The sequence below is a fragment of the Colletotrichum paranaense genome, assembly GCF_030867605.1.
Source record: "Colletotrichum paranaense strain IMI 384185 chromosome Unknown Scaffold_2.1, whole genome shotgun sequence".
In the NCBI taxonomy this organism is placed as follows: domain Eukaryota; kingdom Fungi; phylum Ascomycota; class Sordariomycetes; order Glomerellales; family Glomerellaceae; genus Colletotrichum; species Colletotrichum paranaense.
In genome coordinates this window covers 948,998-972,624 of record NW_026848960.1, presented here as the reverse complement: position 1 = coordinate 972,624, position 23,627 = coordinate 948,998, and the positions used below count along the sequence as shown (strand labels likewise).

The following is a 23,627-nucleotide window of genomic DNA, read 5'->3' as shown; positions in this document are numbered from 1 at the left end:
TCTGTGTGCTTTTATACGCAATACCGTCAAGCGCAATCATTAACTTGATTCCGACCATCCGATAGACGATTCCTCGATCTTACCCCAGCAACCACATCACCACACCAAAAAAAAAACACAAACACACATACATACCAAACCATGCCGAGCGCAACAGCCTCGGGCGCCGACTCAGGCGGCGGCGCCCGCAACCGCGAGCACAACCAGGGTAACCAGGCCCGCGCCTACACGGTCGACCAAAAAGCCGCCGTCCTGCGGATCCGGAAATGCTCGCCGACGGCCTTTTACGACATCCTCGGCCTCGAGGAGGTGAAGACGACGGTAACGGAGAGCGAGATCAAGAAGGCGTACCGCAAGCAGTCGCTCCTGACTCACCCGGACAAGAACGGCCACGAGCACGCCGACGAGGCCTTCAAGATGGTCAGCCGCGCGTTTAGCGTGCTGGGCGACAAGGAGAAGCGCGAAAAGTTTGACCGGTTCGGTACGGACCCCGATTCGAGATTTGGGCAGGCACAGGCGCAGAACCCGTTTAGTGGATTTGGTAGGCGGCAAGGCGGCGGAGGGGGAGGAGGTGGTGGTGGCGGCGGTGGTGGTGGGATGGAGGAGATGACGCCTGAGGAGATGTTCCAGCGCTTCTTTGGCGGTGGTGGGTTTGGTGGTGGACCTTTCGGAGGCGGAGGTAAGAACGAAATTATTTCGAGAGACTGGGCGATGAAGCTAATGATGGCGCGCAGGTTTCGATACGGGACCTCAGTTCGTGTTCAACTTTGGCGGCGGTCCGGGGTTCAGGGTACACCAGTTCGGCGGAGCGCGGCCGCGAAGGAGACCTCGCGAGGCGACGGAGCAAGAAGGAGGCGGGCTCTCGACGCTTATGGGCCTGCTCCCGATCCTGCTTCTCTTTGTCTTCCCGCTCATCTCCAGCCTCTTTAGCGGTGGCGGCCCCGCGACGCCGAGCATCGTCTACGACAACCCCAAGGGTGCCTACACGCTGGGGCGGACGACGCCCAAGCTTAACGTCAAGTATTTTGTCAACCCCAAGGAGGTTGAGTCGTTTTCCAAGGGGAAGCTCAGCCAGCTGGATCAGACGGCGGAGAACAACCTGGTCAGGACGCTGCGGTTCGAGTGCGAGAATGAGATGATGGCGAGGCAGAGGATGTACGATGCGGCGAGCGGGTGGTTCTTCCAGGACCCGGATAAGATGCGCAGGGCGGACGAGTTCGAGATGCCTTCGTGTAAGAGGCTGGAGACGTTCCGTGTGGGCAGGTAATTAATGCGCTTGGGGGGATCTGTCTGTCTGGTGATTACATCTTTAAGAGGAATAGAGCGGATGAGAGAGGTGGGGGAGGACGCAAAGGCTTTGTATGAAATGGAAAGGGAGCTCGGAGAAGCTGAGAGACGCGCCCGCTTCACTTTTTCTCCGTTTGGCGTTTTCTGGGGAGAACTCTTTGAGATTCATAGCATTGTTGGGAAACTCCGCGTCGGGCATTTTCTTTCTGCCTTTGGTCCCCTTCTTCGTCCTTCTGTCGTCCTTTGCGATGCAGATGCAGTGTTCTTTTCATATATTCCTTCCCCTCTTCACGCCCTGAGATGCCTTTTTGTCTCTCACCCTCTCACCCTCCCATCGCAGATCAAGAATCGACATGTTACCCGGACTATCATGATTACTGCCTCTCTTTTCTTCAACCCATGTCTGGCCTGTCCCGCACCTTGCTGAAGTGGAGGTCCCTTTCTCGCAGTGATCCACAACCCCAAACTTCGCCTAAGTCGGTCGGCGTCGGCCCTTTGCTGCCCACAGATTCACACGATGTGCTCGACTTGTTTCTTAATCCCCACAACATCGTCGGACACTCAACCAGGAGCTCCAGTAAGCTTCTCTTCTCAACTATCCCCGATGGCACAATTGGCTAGCGCGTCAGACTGTTAATCTGGAGGTTGGTGGTTCGAGCCCACCTCGGGGAGTTATTCAGTGGTTAGAGTCCACATGTTCGGTTGAGAACTATTCTTTTGCATCTGTTCTGTTTTGTTTTGCACTGATTTCGTGTTCTGGTGATTCTGGCTGAGAGACCATGTCAAATTTTGCTTGAAGTGAGAAATTCGGTTGGTTTGAAGCCACCGGCTTGTTTTGCTGTGGGACTTGCATCTTTTTGGGGTGATTATGTTGATGATGTACTGGGTACTATAAATTAGCAACTTGTTTCGAGTTCTCAGATACATAACCTACCTAATCTTTAGCAAAACACTGCCAGAAACATACTGTGAGATGAAGAGATACCTCTATAGAAGGGCAATCCAGGGTTGTTTCATTCCGGCATTACAGTGGGCGACATAATGTACAATTTGAGCTGCGAGTCGGAGCCCAGACGTGCGCGTTTTCTCTCTATGTCTGTCTCATCAAATCCAAGGCACAGATCCAAAGCCTTGAGAAAAGATAGCGGGCTAATTATATTTGGATGCTTTCCCCAGAACTTAGTCGCGCGCCAGTACTATAGCAGTGTCACTTGGGGACCGCATAGTAAGAAGAAGCTACTGCCGTTTCATGCATCTTTCACGGCGACGACGGAAGCGAAGGGAAACGCGATTTCTTTTGCTGCTAGACCCTCTTCGGAGAGCAAGATATCCCGAGCGAGTAGAGGTGATTGTTTGATCAATTCCCGAGAGTCATCATTGCGCCCGAAATATCTCATATCTCAGCCTTCGTTAGAGATCGAGGACAATTATCGAGCTTGTTTCCCACCCCCCCTCCGTTTTTCTTTGACAGCACTCTCTCGCTGATATAGTCAAATATCGTGCCGTGTAGCTATGTAAGCTTTAGTTGGTCTCTTGGATCATCGCATGCCAGGACTATCGCGACAAAGCTCTTCTCACGAGGTTTCAGGATAGCAAGCGGCGTGACTTGAGTTGGATGGTTTGATTCTCTCAAAACCCCTTCTACAGATCCGCCACCAGAGCTCCCGTTGGCGATCTCTTTTTAATGATACTTTGACAGCTGACCGTGCTGCCGTTGATCCCGGAGAAGAGATCTCTGCACAAAGCGGCGTCAGTAGTAAGTTCTGCACGCCTCAGAGGTAAATGTCTCCCGGAGCCGGACCGCTGGGACGTTATCTATGGGCACCTGCGATGTACCCACAAGAAGGGCAGAGCGTATCTTCACGAGATATAGAAGGCGCCACCTCTGATAATGCCTACATTGACAGAATGATCTACGTGGTTGCTTAGCTTTACTCATATAACGACGCCATCGGCGGAGAAAAGTGAGAGACAAGTGTGCCGAATAATCTCACATCTCAAATCCAAGATCTCACTATAGATATATACCCCTGGAACGTCAAAGGTCTTTGGATGCCACGGGAATACTTTGGGAATGGATCGACTGCCGTCGTGATTGATGCCGCCCGCCGTCTTCCAACCTATCCCTATCCTTCCGGCCCGCCGGGTCATCGACTGCTCCGAGAGCGACACCTCAGACTTGTGCCTTGCTTCCCGAGAGGAAAATACCCGAAAAAGTAGGTAGGGCTAGCTAATTGGTCACAATCTTTCGACCCCGGACTCGGAGCAGGGCAAAGTTGGTCTCGTGACTTCTGGGCCTCGCAAGTCTCTAGTCCTGACAGCCATGGGGAGCATGCTGGGCTCCAGGCGCTGGAGAGGAGGGCAACTGTCGGGATATGCCCGGTTATCAAGGGTTGAAATGAGAGGAAGACCATTACTTTGTACAGGACTCAAAAGGGGGAAAGGTTTGTTTAAAGTTTACACTGTTATATCGAGGCCTCTGTTGACTAGAAACTCTTTGCAACCCCAAGTGAGGACACTACTCAGGAGAGAGCATTTCTAGTTGATACTGTGAGGCTCATCTTGATGTCTATGAGTAAGAGTAAGAGATGAATTGATGCCAAGCCTAATGGAAGGATGGAAAGGTGTCAATGAAAGAACTTTGCAATTTGGCGTGTCCGAGTAAGCAAAAGGAGGCAGATGCGTTAAAACTCTCCTCATCTAGCGTCAAACCGTCCCATGCGGCCACGAACGGGCTCTATGGGGCATGTTCGAGAGAGATGCAGTGCCGAGGGAAAGAGTGGACTTAGGGTGGAGGTGAGATCGGAAATAGAGATAAAATCGAGCGACATTGATTCCCGGAACAAGGTTCACAGGCTTAAACAATGGTCTTAATGTTAGTAAAGCCACCCATAATGCTCCGAACGAGATTCATGCTTCGAAGGGGGGGGGGGGTCTCCTCTCATGTACGCCTGCCGTGGCCTGCCTCGTCAATGGTAGGAAACCTCGGTCAGGAGGTTCCCAAAGCTGGACGTACAGCGTCGGCGACTCCCATGGGCCATAAGGCCTCGTGGTAGCAGCCGGCGTGTCCCCCGTCTTTGACCCCGTCTTGAAACGGAGGCTCGGGCCTTGACGAGTCGCAAAAAGGGCTGAGGGTTGTGTGAACTGTGGGTGGGCTGTATGCGCGTATACAAGCCTCCGAGCGAACATAGCTTTGACACTAACTGGTGAGGCGTCACCAACTAACAGCTGGCTGTTAAGGCATCGTGGGCACTCACGCAGCTAGACGGCGGAGGCGTTGGTGTTGGACGGAGAGGCGGGGTCTGTCCCTGTCCGTTAGAGTCACGGGCACGGAGCACCGGACGGCGGGCTGCGTCATTGCGCGGGGAGCACCCATGGGAGTCGGGAGTACGTACCGTCTAGTGTGTGGCTGAAGCTGTAGACGCCACAACTCTACCCCACTGGGTAACGGCGCGGGCACTTCTTTTCAAGGGTACCGTTTCTTGCTTTTTTCTATTTTCCACCTGTTGTCTCTGGATGTTCCATGATGATTGATTCAATTTGGTCTCGGCCGTCTGCGTCAAGCTGTAGATGTAGGTATGGATCGACGAGGACGGCTTTTTCATTTGCTGCCCAGTCGTATCTCGGTATCGCAATGTCGTTCACTGAGCATCAGACAGCAGGCGGGTGGCTGGCGGTGTACTGCGCGCGTGCTGATCGAGTGGACGCGCAAGCTTTCGGCGACAGGCTGTGCCATCTTACCCGATAGTTTTGTACTGATTGACGTGAAATTATGGAGGACAGCTGCGAATGGTTCATGGCCATTGTCGTCGTCACCATGCGTGTACCGAAATTTGCCATGTCCGCTAAAGAATCCCCATGTGTACGAATTGTGGTTTGTCTTATCTTCCAATGATGGTGGCCATTGGCCCGTGACATTTTGGCCCTATGCGAGCTGCAATGCTTTGCTATGTTGTAGTAGGTAGGTCTCATATGATTCCTGCATGTATGCTGTTGCCTGGCGATTCCGCTTTGTGTAGTCGGTAAGCGACTCGAGGAGGTATCCAAGGATATTCCCACGGGGCGAAGTCTTGCCAGGGCCAGTCAACGAGCATGGTGGAATTGCCGCTGGCTCTTTGCCGCAGGTGTATGTGTTCTCACCATGCCTTCAGCGCTCTACAGACTGCGAGAGAGCTTCTGGTGGCAGCTGCGGTACCCTGTTCGCGTAACTCGAGGTGCTTGTGCCGCGCCGGGTCTGCGTCCAGGGGCCCACTTGGTAGTGCCGCAGCGGAGAGGCGATGGTACGGAGTTGGTGGTGAAGCAAGGCGGATGGTGTTGTTGAGGTCCATGCCTTGCTGAAAACCCAGTATCAGGGATTCGAGGCAGCAGTGGTAGGTGCTGAGAAGCGTTTGTCCCAACTCTTGCGCAGTTCCTTTGGCATCCCTTCCATCCAGTCAAGTGATGTGCGAGATGAAATTGTCGGGTCCCAGTTCTAAACGTCGAGGTGCAGTGCTGGGGAAGAGGTTGGCGGGAAGAGTCTCTAGAAGAGATGGGGGATCCGGGACGAAAAAAGACGTCAAGTCAGCAGTACGTTCCCAAATACGAGTAGAAGTACCTACCTTACGGAGTACCTCTCCAGTTAAGGTACCTCAAACTTGGGAGGAGGTGGTGGTGGGGGATTTTGGAAGGAGCGAAACCTGAAAGTATAAGGCGCACCGCCACTTCCATGTGCGTGCCCGCCCGCAATCCGCGAGCGTTGCGCCGTGTGCTTGCGTCCCGACGGGTTGCGTGGGCTTTCTCCGTTACGACGGCTGCTGAGGTGTACGAATACAGTGCAGTGATGCTCCTGGTGTATTCGTCCAGTGTCTGCACTAGCACAGGTACCTTGTCAGGGCCACTGCTTGCTCGTTGCCGCCGCAGCTGCTGCAGGCTGGTCTTGGCTCCCATTGAGGTGCTCTTTTGGCTTCCCAGCAAGTTCCGTTCCAAGGTTCCTCAGACTCTCTTTCCTGCAACCTCCAGACATTTGGCTTCATCCTTTTCGGCAGCCTGTATTTCACAGCGTTCGGGATACACCGGGCTTCAAGAGCCTGCCGTTTGATTACCCATTCTGCCAAACGGTTCCGGTATTGCCGTTGGTCGATTGTCTCTTGTTGGCTGCTGATCGCTTCCAGTGCAATAATTGAGAGGTTTCTATTCACAGCCCACTACGAATGACGACACCCACTGGAGCTTCAATCTCACCTTCACCTACGCCCTCGTTCACGCCTAGCCGCTCGCCGAACACCCTCAAACACACCTGCAGCTCTCCCAGCCGCAGAATTCCGCCTAAATCTAAGACATTCTGATTTCGCGTTGCTTCTATTTGCTTGCGACGAACGACAGCCGCTCTCACGAATTCATTCCGTTACAACCACCCAAGTCCGAGACCTCGGGACCCTCGTCGACATGGTTACCCGCAAGCCCGTCCCCAACGAGACCTCCCTCGACACCAACGCTGCTGCCCCGCGGGTTGAAGACATGCGGAAAGAGCTTTGGAGCGCAACCGATTCTCCTTCCGACGTAGACAGTGTTTGGGACGATGCTCCTCAGCAAAGGGGCGCTGCAGCTCTGAACCAACAATCAATACCCCAAGACGTTCCCGAATCTCTGAAGCCCGGCGGGGTCACGGCACAGGCCCCCAAGATGACCAACGGAGTATGGAATGACGTTGACGGCCACCAACCTCAAATTGCCAGCGAGACAAGAAGCGAGTCCAACGAGATCCCATTGGTATTACGGCCAGGAGCGTCACCTTCACGATCCGACACAAACCCGTTCAAGCGCAAGGAAGTCCGCGACGACTCAAATCCAACATCACCGCCCACCAACGGGACTCCGACGATGCCTCCGGCGCAGCCGCTCTCGCAGATGAGCACCGGCGAGATCAGTAATAATCCATGGCAACCTGCCCTCGACCAGCATGCTCAGAGAGCTGCCGCCGCCAGCGCCCAGCAGTCTTTGCGTACTCAAAATAGCGGAGAGTCTGAGCGCGATGCATGGGCTGCAACGCAGGAGCCAAAATTGCCCGCTATTTCGACCTCTCCAGCACTATTATCGCTCCCCTCAGAACCTACCTCACCGGCATGGGACGACTTGCCGGAGAATCAGAGCAAGAAACCACTGGAATTACCTGTGGCCTCCATTCCCAACGATGCAATTGCAGACCAGAATGCCTGGAACGACGAAGGCGGACAGAACAAGGGCAAGGGAAAGGCCCCCGCCCCCGCTTCCGTTATCCCTCCTCCTACAGTCGAAGACGGGCCTATGGATGATTGGAATCTCATCGACGTCGAGCCGCCCGCTGGACCTCCGCCGGGCAGATCGCAAATGCCGAATCAAACGCACGACAGGCCCGATCAGGTCTCCGACGACAAGGTAGCGCCAGCATTGCCTCCGCGGAACGACGACGAAGAGCAACCTCCGCGCCAACCCCCACGCCCTGTAGACGGCAAGGCCGAGACATACCAGATCAAGAACGTCCGTTGGCACGATCACAGCGCGGATCAGAACCCGCGAGTTTCGCCCATCCTCGTACAGAATGCTAATGGCCCTTGCCCTCTTCTTGCCTTGGTCAACGCGCTTACACTTACAACTCCATTGTCTCTATCAGAAACGGCCTTGATAGAAGTCCTGCGCTCTCGAGAGCAAATCAGTCTCGGGTACTTACTGGACGCGGTCGTCGATGAGCTGATGAGGCGAACACAAGAAGCTTTGCCTGATGTATCTCAGTTGTATGCCTTTTTGAAGGGTCTTCACACAGGAATGAACGTAAATCCACGTTTCGTTCCCACGCCTGAAATCATCAAGGCCTTTAAGCGCACTTCCTTGACTCATTTACACCCGACCGAACGCGACGACTTGATTCCTGGAACCTTCGAAGACACTAGAGAGATGGCGCTCTATGCTGCTTTTGCTATTCCGCTTATCCACGGGTGGCTGCCCACTAAGAATGATCCGGCTTACCCTGCTTTTGAGCGCCAGGCCGCCTCTTTTGAAGACGTGCAGACGCTCCTGTTCCGAGACGAGGAGCTGCAGGAAAGGTTGGGGGAACTGACGGAAGAGGAGGAGCTGGTATACTCAGACATACAGTCGATCAAGGCGTTTCTGGAGACTTCAGCCACACAGCTAACGCCATCTGGACTCGAGGTCATCACAAAGGCCATGAAGCCCGGCTCTTTTGCCATTCTGTTCAGAAACGATCACTTTTCAACACTGTACAGGCACCCTGCTACACAGCAACTCCTGGTCCTCGTCACCGACGCAGGCTACGCCACACACGACGAAATTGTTTGGGAATCCCTAGCCGACGTGAATGGCGAACGCACGGAATACTATTCTGGCGATTTCAGGATCGTGGGCGGGGAGCAACCGCAAGGGAACTCCAGGGGACAACCTACTTCGAGGAACAATGCCCATAACCGACCGAGAATCGACACGAGTAGTGCCAATGAAGGGGGCTGGACTACTGTGCCCGGCCGCGGCCGCAACAAGCATCTCGAGGCTCCGGCGCAAGGTGACGAGATGCCCCTGTCGCCCAATCATGAGCAGGAGGATCGAGATCTTGCCCTCGCGCTTCAGTTGCAGGAAGAGGAAGAACAACGCCATCGGGCAGAGCAGTCGGCTCGCCGGCGCGAGAGTCAGCTTAGCGAGCAGTATATTGAGCAGCAGGCCAGATTGCAACAAGGGCCCACGACTAGACGTGCAGCCGACAGGCAGGCTGCCCGAACCGGCACCGGTGCACGCAGCAACAGCAATGGCAACTCGACTGCTTCTCGCGGTAGCCGTCGGAATTCTAGCACTAACGTGAACAGTGCTGCAGTACCGCCCACGTCGGGTCGGCAGCCTGGGCAACCGCCCCAGCTGGTGCGACCACTGGTTCCGCCGACGGTTCCTGCTCGTCGACAAGGCGTGAATCGGCCGGCTGACGAAGGCATGGATGATGCCCCGCCGACGTATGAGCAGGCGCAGGCGGCTGCCAAGTATGAACCACCTCCTGGGCACCCTCACCATCATGCGAGCAGTCCTGTCAATAGACAAGGCAATGGGGGTGCTGGACCGTCATTCCCGCTGTCGCCTTCGCGGCCAGGTATGGGCGGCGGTCGCGGGCGCGTGCTGGGACCCGGCGGCGTTGTAGGAAGTTCGCAAGGAGGGAGGGAAAGGGATTGCATCGTAATGTGAGCAGAAGAAGCTCCGGTGCTTTTTATGATTGCGGCGTTTTCGTGTCATTTGAATTCTTGCGCAGAGCATGGACAGACTTCGACTCTGACAAGCAGAGTTGACAAAGCTTTTTGCTGTACAAACATTTCCTCTCAGCGGGCGGCGTTGGAAATAGTGGCTTTATAGGATCGATAGCTGATGAATGGAAGAAGAATCATGGCCCTACAGCTTATGTTGGGATCTCTAAATATTCTTGTGAAATAAGTCAACAAATAATTAAGGGACTTCTACTCCGTAGTTTTTGACATGTTCCTGAAGCTGTGGTGGAGGCTGCAAGGGGTAGCTGTACAGGATGCTCAGGAACCTCCCCGATTTGCAGAGCAGCTCTTGCAACCCCACCAATTGCTAAGGCAAATGGGGAAAGCGGTCTGGCAAGCCGTGGCTTCAACGCGTCGCAGGCCCAAGACCCGGAGCTCCCGCCGCCAATTCCACCCAAGCTGCTTGATGTCATTGATTTTGTGTCGCATTTTCCACATACCTACAATCAACGGTGGAAAGCTTGGGAAGGAGGGAAAGCGCACCACGCTACAATACCTTGTTCTTCTGTATTTCCTTGACTCATTCTGCTCTCTGCTACTCTATTTCCTCTCTTTCTCTGCAATTGGATCGTCCTTTACCAGTCGAGAAGGAACCGAAAATGCCCCTGATTGAGGGGTGGCTCCCGCCGACGCGGGAGAACTGGCAGACTATCACTACTGTGTGGCAGCTTTCCTGGCCTGTGGTATGCAACACCAACTCCTTTGAGCCATTTGGTCAATTCAATCGTGGCTAACCTTTGCTGACTTTTCGATGTTTGTATAGTTCGGCTCTCTGCAGTATGTCATCAATTGGTACGGCATGGGCAAGACCTCGGTCACGAGCCGCCTCAACATCCCCGGCCGCCTGGCGTGGTTCCTGATGGAGATTCCGGGCGTCACGACGTTGTTGTACATCATGAACACCCTGCCGCGACAGGTCGGGATTGACGATCTGCCGTGGCAGAATAAGGTGCTCGCTGGGTTATTTGTACGATCTTCCGTCCCTCTTCCTGATTGCCTATCACTAGATCTACGTCGACTGACAAGTGGGCGCCACTGCAGACCATCCACTACGCCTACCGTGCCGTCCTATTTCCGATCCTCCAACCCTCAATGTCCCCGATCCACGTCGTCGTCGCCTCTTCGGCCGTCCTCTTCCAGCTCATGAATGCGACATGCCTGGGAAGCTATCTCGCCGCCTACGGCCCCACCACAGCCTCAGCATGGGACTCTGCCCTCGGCCGCGGCGGCATCGCGCAGTTTGTCGTGGGCATTGCCGTCTTCTACGTCGGCTTGACGCTCAACTACTTCCACGACGAGGAGCTGCGCGAGATCCGCAGGACGGAGCAGCGGCGCCAGGCCAAGATTGCGAAGCAACAGAAGCTGGATGGTAATACAGATATGGCAAAGGGCGTGGATAAGCATTATCGGCTGCCTGACACGATGCTGTTTCGGTATATGCTGTACCCGCATTACTTTTGCGAGTGGGTGGAGTGGTTTGGATTCTGGATGGCGAGCGGGTGGAGCGTACCCGGAAGGGCGTTCTTTTTGAATGAGATCTTTGTCATGTTTCCGAGGGCGAGGAGCGGGAGGCGGTGGTATGTTGGGCAGTTTGGGGAGGAAAAGGTTGGGAAGAAGTGGACTATTATTCCGGGGGTTTATTGAGGGTCTGGCTCATTGGATAACTAAATTCCATGTGTTGATTCGCCTGAAGGGCTGCAGACGCTATTCAAGACTTTTGCTACTGTTTGTGCCCAAGTGTATCTCCGAACGATGGTCAGGATAAGCTTTTCGACGACCAGCGAGGGTTCAATCTCTGCATCTCTTGCTCTCAGGGTACCTACCTGTCTTCTCTTCACCTGGATGGCAGCTCGAAAGCATTTTCTTCCCCCCTAAAGCCAACGAGCTGCTATCGGAGAAACACTTAGTTGATAGTACTTCAGGGCGGTTCCCGCGAGAGTGATTCCAACTGATATCTTACTCCAAGCCTTTAGATATATCGGTTTACATGCTAACCTATCCAACGGCAAGCTGAAGCAGATTCGACACTCACGAGAAGTTTTGGCGCCAGACACGAAACAAGAGGTTAACAGCAACTAGTCGTCATTGACAACGATGTCTATCAACCGGCTTCCTACCGAGACTCTATTTCTTATCTTCGGCCACCTTGTTGACGAACTCCTCCCCTTTCCAGGCGACGATGTCAAAGTGCTAGAATATAGACAAGCGTCCTCGCGCTACATGGGACATTACCGGAGATCCGTAGCCCTCGAAGAGCATCTCAATACCGAGGGCCCACGGAGTAGAGAGGATATACTCAGCCTGGCTCGGGTCAACGGCCGATTTTACGATATCTGTGCTGAGCTTCTCTACAGACGTATCATCGTCACGGATGGCAAGGGGTTTAGAAACTCACGCAAGCTACAAACCACACTGACGTCATCAGGAGCCGAGCTCCAGAAAAGGGTTATGCAACTGCGTATAGGCTATGATCACGACTACGATATGAGGCTAAGTGTGCCACCAGTACTCTTTGATCCCTCCGGATTGACCCGACTGAGGACTCTAGAGCTCTCCGGGGACGTAGGAGGCTGTAGGCGGCGATATCCACGGTCCCTAGCACACTGGTTCAGTGCCATCCCCAAGCTTCCGAGTCTCGAGCGTCTCGTGTTGAGATGCCTGAGCTGTGTGGTCTACGACTTCATAGAGGCCAGTATACCCGCCTTGCCGCGGGTCACGGATCTGTGTCTTTACGGCTGCGATTTTTCCACAGGCAGCTTCTGTACACAAAAGGACTTCTTTCTATGCTTCCCGGCGCTGCGTACCCTTACCATCGGAGCGAGATGGAAAACGGGGCTCCCGAACGACGCTCACGCCTTTGCGCCGTTTGCAGACACGTTGGAGGCGTTTACTTGGTACGATATGGGAGCCTCGTCGCCCTGGCCGACGAGGGATCTTTCAATATTGGCGTACCCTCTACAGGCGCGAGGGCTCAGGGCGGTAAAGCACCTCAAGGTGACGAGTCTGCTCGAGCTCATGTGCGGCGAAACGGACGGCTGCGCGGCTGGAAAGACTGTTGAGACGATTGAGCTTCTCGATGGCATCTTTGACCTTAGACATGTGCCTCAGCTGCTGACGAAGGATGGGAGATGGAACGGACTTTATGAATCTGCTTCGCCGGAGTCTTCGCCATATTATTCTTCGTCTTCCCTAAGCTCGGAGGAGACGATTTCGGAAGAGATGGAGATGCTGCTCAAGTTCCTGTTCAGACAATGTCGGGATGTGTATAGGCAGGTCAGAGTTCTTGACATTCGGGTCATTGATGATAATGATGACACGTATAGAACGGACGAAGAGAGAGACTTCTTGCGCAAGCTTGCACTGGATTATGTCGGGATTTTCAAAGAGGAACTTGACGTCAGGGTTTGTCTGGTTGAAGGATTCGAGGGATCGCCCCGATGAGGATATGTACTGGCTGCCATGGACCCCATATTTAGTTCGACAATAGATACCTGTATCAATGATGACATCCGAAGAGCATAATTCACCAAATCTATGCACATGAGACATGGGTGATTAGTGGGCTTGCTTGCGATTGAGAATAACGGTGGAGATGGCATCTCAAGGGGACGCGTTCTAAGCCTTCAAGGTTACCATCTAGTCTCGGCAAAGATGATGCCCCAGCCAACTGCAATAGAGATCAACTGCGATCAAAGGGTATCAGTAATAAGTAGTCGAAGTACTGAGCCTTGTTATCTAGAAATCAACAGAGTTCCTCCTCAGGGTGCAGGGCCGCCGTAGGCAACCTCCACAACTATGTATGTGTCGGAATGAGGTCAGCACCGCCCACCTTGAGGGTTAAGTAAAAGCATGATTCTTTATTGTACTCATCTTTTTCGATATAAGGACGTACATATCCTCCTGCAGGTTGAAATAGAGGCACCCATATCCTATTGAAGGTCGACATAAAAGCCAACCATTCGCAATAGAACCAACACACGGATCTCAAGACACATCACCGAAATGCAATCTTTTCATTCACATCCGCAGAGCCAGAATACCTTGTCAGATAAGATGGTTCCGGTCACGTTGAATTTTCTGCCATATGAGCTGCTGCTCATCATTGCAGAGAAGCTTATCGAGGACGACCTTTTCCCTAGTTACAAGACCGAGTGTACATGTGAGACTTCGACCCAACAAATAGATCGATACTGGAGAATTTCGCACCAGTTCGGGAACCGCTACCCTGTCGAACACGAAGAAATGCCATACATACCGGACGTTGGAGCGGGCCTCGTTAGTCTAGCGAGAGCCGGGAATCGGCGGCTGTTAGGAGCTTGTTACGAGGCTCTCTACAAGAACCCTATTTCTGGGCGAGGCTTCCTTGGCTTTGGGGATACTCTGGGATGCATCAACCCAGCATACCAAAACAAAATGTAACACCTAAAAATGTTTAAGAGCCCCAATGATGGACTTGAATGGGATTGCATGTTGAGAAAGGGCCTATTTGCATATGAAGATGTCACCTGCAGCGACTTTGCCAAGGCAATCTTGTTGAAGCTACAAGGCTTGAAGAGCCTCGATATCTCCTGCTATGAAACATACATTATACCGGTTTGAATCCCAATGCTGTCGTCTATGCCTCCATTGAAGCACTTGGCACTGAGAGATTGTCTCAGACTCGAGGGAGACAGTTTCCCTTATCTCCCCTCACTTGTCGAGGCGCACTTTGACCATTGCGAGTTACCCGAAAACGAAATTTTGAACGTATGCCTTCGCTCAAAGTGCTCGTCATCGACAATGACTACTGCCTCGATGATGAGAATACAGAAGTCTGCGATGTAGACCCTCTTGCCGAAACCGTCGAGACACGTGGCTGGCTCGTCGAAGGGCCTGCACATTGTTATCATTATCCTTTACGCCAGTTTCGGCGGTTGAAGCATCTCAAGGTGAATCTGATTCGTGATCTTTTTGGAGCACTCAGATACAAAGAACTTCCGAGTTACGACGGTTTTCCGAATCTTGCGGCGACTGTCGAGGCCATTGAGTTCACCTCGCGAATAACCTCGTGAATAACCTCGCATGTAACCGGTGGAGCCCCGAATGCACCTGCCCTGTACTATTGGAATTGGCAAAAGAGTATGGAAGAGCTTCGGTACACCATGAATATGATGGGGGAGTGTTGTCGGAAAGAATGGTGGAAGGTTCGGCTTATTGGCATCAGGTTGCTCGCTCTTTCCTACCGCCGCGAGTGTTCAGGTTATGATGGTCTCCAGCTTCTCGAGTGTGTCAAAAGGCGCTTTCAGCAGGAGCTTTGTACTGAGTTGTTGATTTTAATAAGGCTAAAGGGCTCTCGACTACTATGTTATCGACCAGAAGGTCTGGGCGAACGATGTCTCGTGCACATCATGGACGGGCGACGTTGTAGTGGAAGCAGAGAACTTTTGAATCAGACAGCAGCCCCGAAATTAGGCACCGCAAGAAATAAGGCTTAAGATTTAGAAACAATAATAGGGAAATTTGCAATCATTGCGTCACTTCGAAGCAAGGACGGAACAAGTAGCGCGATTTCTCTCCCTGTCAAGAAAGCTGCCAACCTCGCATTTAAACGTCTAACAGAAGCAGCGCTTCCATGCAAATCCTTGAGAACAACCAGCCTGGACTTCATCGACAGACATCGGACGTAGAATGCAAAATGCACGTGAGGAACTGCCTTGCCGATTACTACATGTGGTACACGATCGAATGACGCTTGGAAACGAGAAGCGAGGCCGCTGGAAAACACTGACATGTTTCATGATAAACACCAAAGAACGAGTCTAATCAGAACGAAGGGGCGGATCCTGACCTGCTACAAACTCTAAGCTAGTCATGCAGAGCTGGCCTTGCAGTTTTACCCCAACTTTTATAAGACGTCGAGGAATCGCAGCGGCGTCTCGGACCGGGGAAATGAAATTTCAAATCCCCGCATCCCAGGACTTGATCGTCTCCGACAAAAAAAGAAATTCGCTTCCAACAATGCATTTGACATATCCCGACCTCGTGCGACGGCTCTACGACCTTGAACGTCTTGCTGAATCCCCATTGCCCGGAGAGCGCGGCGGGTGTATGTCGAGCTATGACCGGGCCTCACGCTATGACCCAAAGGAAGACAAGTACATTGACTGGGACGCCAACGACGATGGGAGAGGCATCATTCGCGAAGAAGGCGAGTGGGTAGTTGCCTTTGAGCAGCAGGGTCCCGGAGTCATCTGGCGGACCTGGTCCGCGATGCCGGATGTCGGCCGTATCCAGATCTTCATTGACGACGAGCACGATGACAAGCCTGTTGTGGACATGCCCTTCCGGGATCTTTTCGATCGGTTTCAAGGGATGCCACACAACTTCCCCTCGATAACGCCCACTCTGTCGAGAGGACGTAACTGCTTCATTCCCATTCCGTACAACAAGTATGCCAAGATCCGCCTCGGGCCTGGCTGGGGAGCGTATTATCATTTCACTTACACCTCATTCCCCAAACACACTACCCTTCCGCACTTTGACGGCAACTTTGATCGGGAGGCTTGTCTGGCATTGGCCGCAGCTGACCGCCAACTGAGTCAACGTGGTTGGTCCGCACTGCCTCGGTCAAAGGGCGACACGATGGAAACATTGACTGTCACCATCAAACCGGGTAAGAGCCATACTGTTCGGGAGTTGACGGGCAACCGAGCAATCACTGGCATGCGCGTGGTGCCGTTGGACCTTGTCCAGGACTCTCATCACGTCGCTCATATTCTCCGGGAGCTCGCTATCCAGATCACTTGGGATCATGACAAGTCTCCAAGTGTCTGGGCACCACTGGGTGACTTCTTTGGTAGCGTTCCGGGCATCCAGACCTACCGCTCCTTGCCTCAGGGCTCAACAGACGGGGGTGGTTTCTACAGTCACTGGTTCATGCCATTCTCCGATCGCGCTGAGATCAAGCTGGTCAATGATGGCAAGAAGGAGCAGAAGCTATTCTTCACCATCTGCCACCGCCCACTGGAACAGTCTGCGAAGCACATGCTTCGGTTCCACGCCAAGTGGCACCGAGATGCCTTTCTCGAGAAGCCGAAGAAAGAGGGCCGCGAAATCGACTGGCCTTTATTAATGTTAGATAACGGCCCTGGAAGATTCTGCGGCGTGCAGATGCACGTGTGGAACCGCTGGAAAGATCCCAAGGTCCCATCAAAGGACTGGTGGTACGGCGTCGGCGGCGACAAGTCTATCGACTGGTGGTGGGGCGAGGGAGATGAGAAGTTCTTCGTCGACGGCGAAAAGTTCCCGTCAACCTTTGGCACCGGTTCAGAAGATTATGTGGGCTACGCGTGGGCGGCCGAACCGCCATTTCCGACTTTTGACAGCGCTTATGCCTGCCAACCTTACATTGAGCTTGATGCTAACGGGCATACATCAGTCTGTCGCTTTCACGTGTGCGATGACGTGCCTTTTCACAAAAGCTTCGAGGCCTACATTGAGAAGTATAAGCCCAATGACTGGGGCTCGGGCAACAAATGTCTATACGCCGTGGTTGCTTACTGGTATCAGAAGGCTGGGGGCCATGATGCGTACGAGAGCGTGTCAGTAAAGGAGCGCTATCTCCAAGTAAAGGAAAACTCCGAGCGAGTCGGTGACGGAGGTGGGGAAGAGTTATGAAATCTTATCGGATCATGTAGTTAAGTGTGCTGTCTTCAATTGACGATACGAGCTGTACGCAGTTTACTGTGGATTACGACGCTGCTCTCTTCCAGTTGCTGTATTATTCTTAGTGTCACACAAACTCTGGAGTTAATTTCTTCAGACTTTGTTATGCCCACTTGTCAGTCGAATGTGAGTGGACCACTAGGTACAGGGCATCAAGGGTCACCGGCGCAAACCGAACGGCGAGCAGAAACTCAAATCCAGGGAAATTGAATGGCCGCTGTCGGCATTTTATAAGTAACAGATTGAAGATGAGCAAACCTTCGCTCTCGTTTCTCACGTCATCAAATTTTCCGCGTAAACCTTTCTGCATCATGTCACCAAACACTTCTCATCTCCACTGATACGACCACACAACCAAAGCTGCGTCGTAGTGATCTCGCTTCCAACATGGAACTGTTCAGATGACTTACAGGATGATAGCAGACACCTCACCGATGATGGGTTTCATCAATCCTCCGTTCCATCCACACTAGCCCGCCAGTCAGGGAAACCGAGCGTCACTAGCATGCCTCTGCTTGTTTGCGGCGACCAAGTATCAGACAAGCTTTCCGGCGGGAGGGCAAGTGGATGCTTGAGCGACGGGGTAGCCGCGCGGATGGGGCGTTCTGAAGCTTAGCAGCCCCGCAAGAATCGACTAAAATCAACCCGGTAAGGCAAAGGGATGCGACACAACATGGGGGGACCCTGAGTTCCATCACCACGGACTGTCATTTTCAGTTGTACATAGTTCCGATGGTCCAGCTCATGACAAGTGGCAATAGGGAAGGATATTTCGCCTGTGGGGGAGACGCAATCACGGCTAACATAGACCCGTCCAAACGGCTTCTACGGAGGGCGAGCGTTTCAGCGGTAAAGTTAATATCATGAGTTGAACCCCAGCAATTCACATTTTCGAAACAGTCAATGTCTATCGGCATCTATGATGAGCTGACGATAAGGCATAGCCCCTCCGACATAGTCTATCTATCCTGAACTAGAAATCGGACAAGCATTTGTAAGTTGATAGGCGGACCATGCTGCAGAAACCTACGGGCCCGGTCGGCGCAGAACAGGCATGTTGGTGGCTATGGTATAAAGGGGAAGTGAGCGCCATCCCAACCACCGGCGAACAGTTGACTTTGGTGGAATAACTTCCTTGGGATGCAACCTTTTGTGGGAGGATAATGGACGACGGCACACCATGATATTGACGAAACCTTTTCCTCCGTCGGCCAGAGAGGCTCGGTGGTTGTATTTGAGCTGTCTGAGTGGTATTGTGGTGTTGGTGGTGTTCTTCAGCCATACTCTGTGGCCACATTTCGATATTCACTCTTATGACTTATCTGGAGAAAGGACTGGAACGCAAACAAGTCATGCAAATCCGTATGACCAAGATGGCGCAATTGACAAAGAAGAGGATGAGATGTATTATCTTGGATCGAAAAAGAACGAAACATCAGAATCACATAGGCTACAGGAGATGAAGTACGCCGTCATTCTCCCAACATTTGTGAGTTCCGGTCATTGGGGGTGAAGAGATAATAATTGCTAATCGAGCGTAGAGTGGACACATGCCTCTTGCGATGGAGTTCCTGCAGTCTTATATGTGCCTTTGTACAGATCAGTCAAAAATCGATTTCCACGTCATCGTGTCAGATTCAAATGAGGTCGTAATGTTCCAAGATGCGATGAAAAAGTTGAAGCCCTGTGGGCCAACCTACAGCATTTTCCCGACGCCAGCGATGAACATCAACGGGCCGAAACCGAAAATCAACATCAGCAACATGTTCGACATTCTACCCCCCGTCTTTCACTCCATGACGACGGGGAAAATCACAGGCAATGATACGTCGGCGCTTCTAAAAGAACGTGGAAAATACCAATACCAGACAATCAAGAAGATGTCAGCAGCACTGGAGCTCGATTACGACTACGCGCTCTGGCTGGACTCCGAGGCTATCGCCGTGCAGCCGTTCAGCATGCGCCAAACCTTTGATGCTTACGTCAAGGACCCTACGATTTGGAGGTCGAGAATGACCAATGACGATTTCATGCGGAGACTCATCGGCGCCGCGGCAAACGTTCTAGATCGATCGATGGACTCATTCGGACCCGCCTTTTGGAACCTGGAGAGTGTGGAATGGATTTTCGAGAAGAACATGATCAAGGATCTGGTTCAGTATGTTGAAAAGGTTCAAAAACAAGACTTTTGGACTGCGTGGGTCACGCATGGTGGACCGTTCGAGGTGAACCTTCTCAACATGCATATCCAAGCACGAAAGCTGGAGACGACGGACCCCCTATTCACCAAATACCGGATCATCGAGACTGAACGAGAGATGCAGAAATACGGCATGGGTAAGTCATGCATTCCAACCATACTCCAGCCAGCTATTATCTATGACGGAGGACTGATCGTTTCAAAAGTTGAACCAGCAAAAGCTGTGATCGACGCCATGACAGGAACTGGCCTCCTAGAGAGGGGCTACAAGTTGTTGGCAGTCCCAGAAATAGTACCAAACTTTTCCTCCATGCTACGCGAAAATGGTCAGACTCTCTTTCGACTCGACAATCTCGACGTTGGTCCACCAGAAGCCATCGATCGGTTTCTGTTGGAGACGCCGATAAACATCATATGTTCGGGAGCTCCGCCGTTGCATAGTTGGTGGGAAGAGCGGAAGAAGAGCATTTAGATAGCGAGTTTTGATCAATAATACCCCATTTGTTTTGCTACTTCAATTCCATCTTCATTAAATTGTGCCATGAACCTATGATTTTATTAGAGAGGCCTCCTAGCATGCAAATCATTCACGATAGCTTCGCGCCCGCTATAAGAGACGAGAGGGAAGTGCTCTGGTTCTCCTGATTCCTCGGCCTAGCACCTCAAAGTAACGCGAGACACATGCCCAACAGTGCTATTGCCAGATGACACAGCGCCCGTCACGTACAAAACCTTGCGAGGGTGGTGCAAGTCCAGAGCTACCGAAGATGCAGCTCCGAGAAGGGGCGAGGATGCAACAACGGTCTTTCCTCCGTGTACCAAATCAATTCCGAGAACCTCCAGAGGACCGTTGGTGGCAACATAGGCAGTCTTACCGTCTTTCGACAAAGCAAAGTCGTCACCAAAGGTGATGTTGGTAGCCAGAGTCTCCGCGGGGCCAGTGGCTGTTCCGGTTGTGAGAGAGATGGGGACTCTGCCGAATAGGCCTTGGTCCAAGCTCACGAAATAAAGTTTGTTGCCCCGAATGCGAATCCCGTTGACGGCGACGCCAATGCTGGAATTCGAAGATACTGGAGCCATCTCTGGCTCAGCAAGAACAGTCTCAACGAGCTTGGTGTTTACGTTAAGTCGAAGGACGGTTCCACGGCCAGAGTCGGATATGAGCAGGTTCTGAGTATCATTCTTGGCCAAACGTGCCATGCCGTTGAGTTGAAGAGCGGATGGGACAAGCGTGATGAGAGAAAGCACAGCTGGCTGGAGCACAGTCCCGTTGCGCGAGGTGCGGAATTTACGGAGGTCGACTTTCCACAAGCCGTTCGAGTTTTCGGTTGAGGTCAGATTCGAACCGAGGACGTAGAAAACATCCTTTTCGCCGAGTTCGGTGATTCCAAGGAGACTGTTAACGCCGTCGATGGTGACAACAGGAATCGGCGCATGTTTGGCTTCAGGTGACAGGTCGAAAAGGGTCGGAGAGGCCGTGGAGGTGACTAAGAGGTTTCCATTCTCCCGAACCGCAATGTTCTCGAGTGATCGTGCTCCGGGGACGGACTGCAATGACGAGACCTCACTTGCGTTCCGCCAATCGCAAGCAGTAGTAGGGGCCGATGAGGCTGGTGAGAGCAGGAGAGCTGCCAGGCCCAACAACTGGAAACCGACCAGTCGCAATGCCATTATGTTGGTCGATTAAGGATAGGGTGAGAGTAGGGTAGCGAAACGAGCGAGATTATTAGAAGAAAGATTAGAATATCCAGTGTGGCGGAGTACCATATTTCAAAGATTCCTGAGCTTCATGAAGTTGGAGATAGTATTACTAATGCCGAAGCTGTCAGCGCGAAAAGGAGGTAGTTAATTCGTAAAGTGGATGGCCAAGGCCCACTGCGGAATAGTGACATCAATTAGCTGCTTGTTCATCGATCACGTCAAACCGTGAATACAAGCTCCTTCCCCTTGCAGGCATGATTCGGCCGAGTGGGTTCGGCAATGGTAGTGTACGGATATATCTAGAATCCGGTTTCTAGTAAAGCTGCTGCGGACAGATGGCATATATAATCGCTCTTCAGATTAGTATGAAGCCGAGGGCCAACTACGTTGAAACTCGAGACAGATAATATGCCGAACTACTGAAAGACATTCATCGACCATGGGGCAGTCCAGGCTGTTCTTGAGTAAAAATATTTGCTCTGTTGCTAGGATGCCGCTTCGCCGATGCTTCAGCAGGTAATATTCCGGCGAAAGTGGTCTTCTCTGACTTAGCGTCTCCGAAGCGACGGGATGTCAGCAGTATTGTTATGCGACTCATGCACTGACCAAGCTTTCAGACCGAATGCGACTTATACAAAGACTTTGGAGAGTTTACCTCAGCTTACCTACCATCCTTAAATCCAGGACTTCGGAGAAGAATGAATTATTTCCGTGTAAGTAAAAGTTGTTCATTGGCTCGGGCACAATTTTGAAGTGTTTGGCAAAGTTTCGTGGCGCCATATTGTGGGACGAAGATCATTGGATCCACGTTCTAGTTGTCAGCCAGTCGCATGTTATCGCCGTAACTCCGTAGCCATGTTGTTTTCGCTGCAGTTACGTCACTGGGAATGGACTCACTAACGCATCTTAAATGACCTCGAAGCCAAGATCTTGTTCTGTTATTGAAGTAGCAGATCATTCATCTTTATGAAATCACGTCAAAAGCAACGCTACTAATACGACCACAACCAAAATCGATCAAAATGGCCAAGACTTTCCAATTCCAGGACATCCAAGTTAACTCGCCAGGCTTCGGCGCCATGGGCCTGAGTTTCGGCCTGGGAAGCAATCTGAGCTTGGAAGAAGCTGAACCCGTTCTACTTAAGGCAATTGAGCTCGGGTGCACATTCTGGGATACAGCAGTAAGTCAATGACTCTCACGCAGGCCCCTCAACACCATTACGCATGATCTCCATATACACATATGCTTTCCACGAGGCACTAACCTCTTTGCGACTAGGTTGTTTACCAGGCTGGTGTTAACGAGAAGCTTCTTGGCGACTTCATCAGAAAGCACAACGTGCGGGACAAGGTGTTCAGTCAGTGCTTTCGAAGTATTCTCACTTCATTGACTACAACTGACTTTCCTCTTCCAGTCGCTTCCAAGTGTGGATTTGACGTTTTTGGCTCCGGCGGTATCACCAACTCTGCTTCTCACATCAAGCAGTACATCGAGGGCACTATCGAGAGACTTGGTTTCACTCCTGACCTCTACTACCTTCATCGCATTGATCCCAGTAAGCTTCCAAGGCATGGAGGAAGATGAGAGGAAATGTTCACTGACAGGTACCTTACTTAGACACGCCCCTCGAGGAGTCCATCACAGCGCTCGATGAGATCCGCAAGGCGGGCAAGACGAAGTACATCGGTCTTTCTGAGTGCTCAGCGGCCACCCTTCGCAAGGCCAACTCAAGTAAGTCCCACTCTTAGAAGTATTCAGACCCCCCACTAACAATCCGTAGTTGCCAAGATCGATGCGCTTCAAGCCGAGTACTCAGCTTTCGAGACCATCCACGAGACTGACGGTTTGATTGAAGCTGCAAAGGAGCTCGGAGTTGCATACGTGGCTTACAGCCCCCTGGGTCACGGATGGCTCGTTGATGACTTCCAGTACAAGAGCCCAGACGACTTTGCACCCAACGATTTCCGTCGTGGAAGTGAGTTACAACTGGAAACCAGAAACTCTGTCTAACAAACGCTGACAACTCGATGCAAAGGTCCCAAGTTCCAAGGCGAGAACTTCTACAAGAACAAGGCTATTGTTGATGAGATCAAGAAGCTTGCTGTGCGCAAGGGAGTCACGCTGCCTCAGATTGCCCTTGCCTGGGTTGCCGCTCAGGGAATGATTCCTATTCCTGGCACAACAAAGGCCAAGAGATTAGAAGAGAACTGGGTATCAAGAGACGTTGTTTTCTCCGACGAGGAGAGGGTGGAGATGCGGAAGATTATCGATGCGGCGAAGCCGCATGGAAACAGATACAACCCAACCCAGCAGGCTATGGTTGGCCACTAAGCTGGATGTGCGATATATGAAGCTATGAAAATTCGTTCATGACTGAAAGCACTTTCGAGATTTTTATCGAGCGAGTGACCTTCTGATAGTAAGAAACAGTACACATCACCGCCACTGACGACACAAGAAA

General features: G+C 52.2%; 10 protein-coding genes across 10 annotated transcripts; 7 read left to right on the top strand and 3 right to left on the bottom strand.

Moving 5' to 3' along the window:
- Positions 1-141: 141 nt before the first annotated feature.
- Positions 142-1,267, top strand: CPAR01_02205 (DnaJ domain-containing protein; the record flags this gene model as incomplete). The annotated part of the gene is made up of 2 exons (XM_060486493.1): positions 142-679; positions 735-1,267. 2 exons carry the CDS (start codon positions 142-144, stop codon positions 1,265-1,267), a joined length of 1,071 nt encoding a protein of 356 aa, XP_060353821.1.
- Positions 1,268-5,423: 4,156 nt separating this feature from the next.
- On the bottom strand, positions 5,424-6,213 carry CPAR01_02204 (uncharacterized protein; the record flags this gene model as incomplete). The annotated part of the gene is made up of 2 exons (XM_060486492.1): positions 5,424-5,621; positions 5,983-6,213. The coding sequence occupies 2 exons, from the start codon at positions 6,211-6,213 to the stop codon at positions 5,424-5,426; spliced, it is 429 nt and encodes a 142-aa protein (XP_060353820.1).
- Positions 6,214-6,711: 498 nt separating this feature from the next.
- Positions 6,712-9,483, top strand: CPAR01_02203 (uncharacterized protein; the record flags this gene model as incomplete). Its single annotated transcript, XM_060486491.1, has 1 exon — positions 6,712-9,483. The coding sequence occupies one exon, from the start codon at positions 6,712-6,714 to the stop codon at positions 9,481-9,483; it is 2,772 nt and encodes a 923-aa protein (XP_060353819.1).
- Positions 9,484-10,030: 547 nt separating this feature from the next.
- CPAR01_02202 (3-oxo-5-alpha-steroid 4-dehydrogenase) lies at positions 10,031-11,204 on the top strand (the record flags this gene model as incomplete). Its single annotated transcript, XM_060486490.1, has 3 exons — positions 10,031-10,243; positions 10,324-10,527; positions 10,602-11,204. Coding segments are annotated over 3 exons (1,020 nt in total), but the record flags the coding sequence as incomplete, so codon positions are not given.
- Positions 11,205-11,654: 450 nt separating this feature from the next.
- On the top strand, positions 11,655-13,001 carry CPAR01_02201 (uncharacterized protein; the record flags this gene model as incomplete). Its single annotated transcript, XM_060486489.1, has 1 exon — positions 11,655-13,001. The coding sequence occupies one exon, from the start codon at positions 11,655-11,657 to the stop codon at positions 12,999-13,001; it is 1,347 nt and encodes a 448-aa protein (XP_060353817.1).
- Positions 13,002-14,455: 1,454 nt separating this feature from the next.
- CPAR01_02200 (uncharacterized protein) lies at positions 14,456-15,330 on the bottom strand (the record flags this gene model as incomplete). Its single annotated transcript, XM_060486488.1, has 2 exons — positions 14,456-14,771; positions 15,137-15,330. The coding sequence occupies 2 exons, from the start codon at positions 15,328-15,330 to the stop codon at positions 14,456-14,458; spliced, it is 510 nt and encodes a 169-aa protein (XP_060353816.1).
- A 227-nt stretch (positions 15,331-15,557) lies between these two features.
- On the top strand, positions 15,558-17,216 carry CPAR01_02199 (uncharacterized protein; the record flags this gene model as incomplete). Its single annotated transcript, XM_060486487.1, has 1 exon — positions 15,558-17,216. The coding sequence occupies one exon, from the start codon at positions 15,558-15,560 to the stop codon at positions 17,214-17,216; it is 1,659 nt and encodes a 552-aa protein (XP_060353815.1).
- A 1,228-nt stretch (positions 17,217-18,444) lies between these two features.
- On the top strand, positions 18,445-19,936 carry CPAR01_02198 (uncharacterized protein; the record flags this gene model as incomplete). The annotated part of the gene is made up of 2 exons (XM_060486486.1): positions 18,445-18,753; positions 18,806-19,936. 2 exons carry the CDS (start codon positions 18,445-18,447, stop codon positions 19,934-19,936), a joined length of 1,440 nt encoding a protein of 479 aa, XP_060353814.1.
- A 182-nt stretch (positions 19,937-20,118) lies between these two features.
- On the bottom strand, positions 20,119-21,135 carry CPAR01_02197 (uncharacterized protein; the record flags this gene model as incomplete). Its single annotated transcript, XM_060486485.1, has 1 exon — positions 20,119-21,135. The coding sequence occupies one exon, from the start codon at positions 21,133-21,135 to the stop codon at positions 20,119-20,121; it is 1,017 nt and encodes a 338-aa protein (XP_060353813.1).
- Positions 21,136-22,187: 1,052 nt separating this feature from the next.
- Positions 22,188-23,497, top strand: CPAR01_02196 (alcohol dehydrogenase; the record flags this gene model as incomplete). Its single annotated transcript, XM_060486484.1, has 5 exons — positions 22,188-22,346; positions 22,445-22,721; positions 22,784-22,897; positions 22,947-23,141; positions 23,202-23,497. 5 exons carry the CDS (start codon positions 22,188-22,190, stop codon positions 23,495-23,497), a joined length of 1,041 nt encoding a protein of 346 aa, XP_060353812.1.
- Positions 23,498-23,627: the final 130 nt, after the last annotated feature.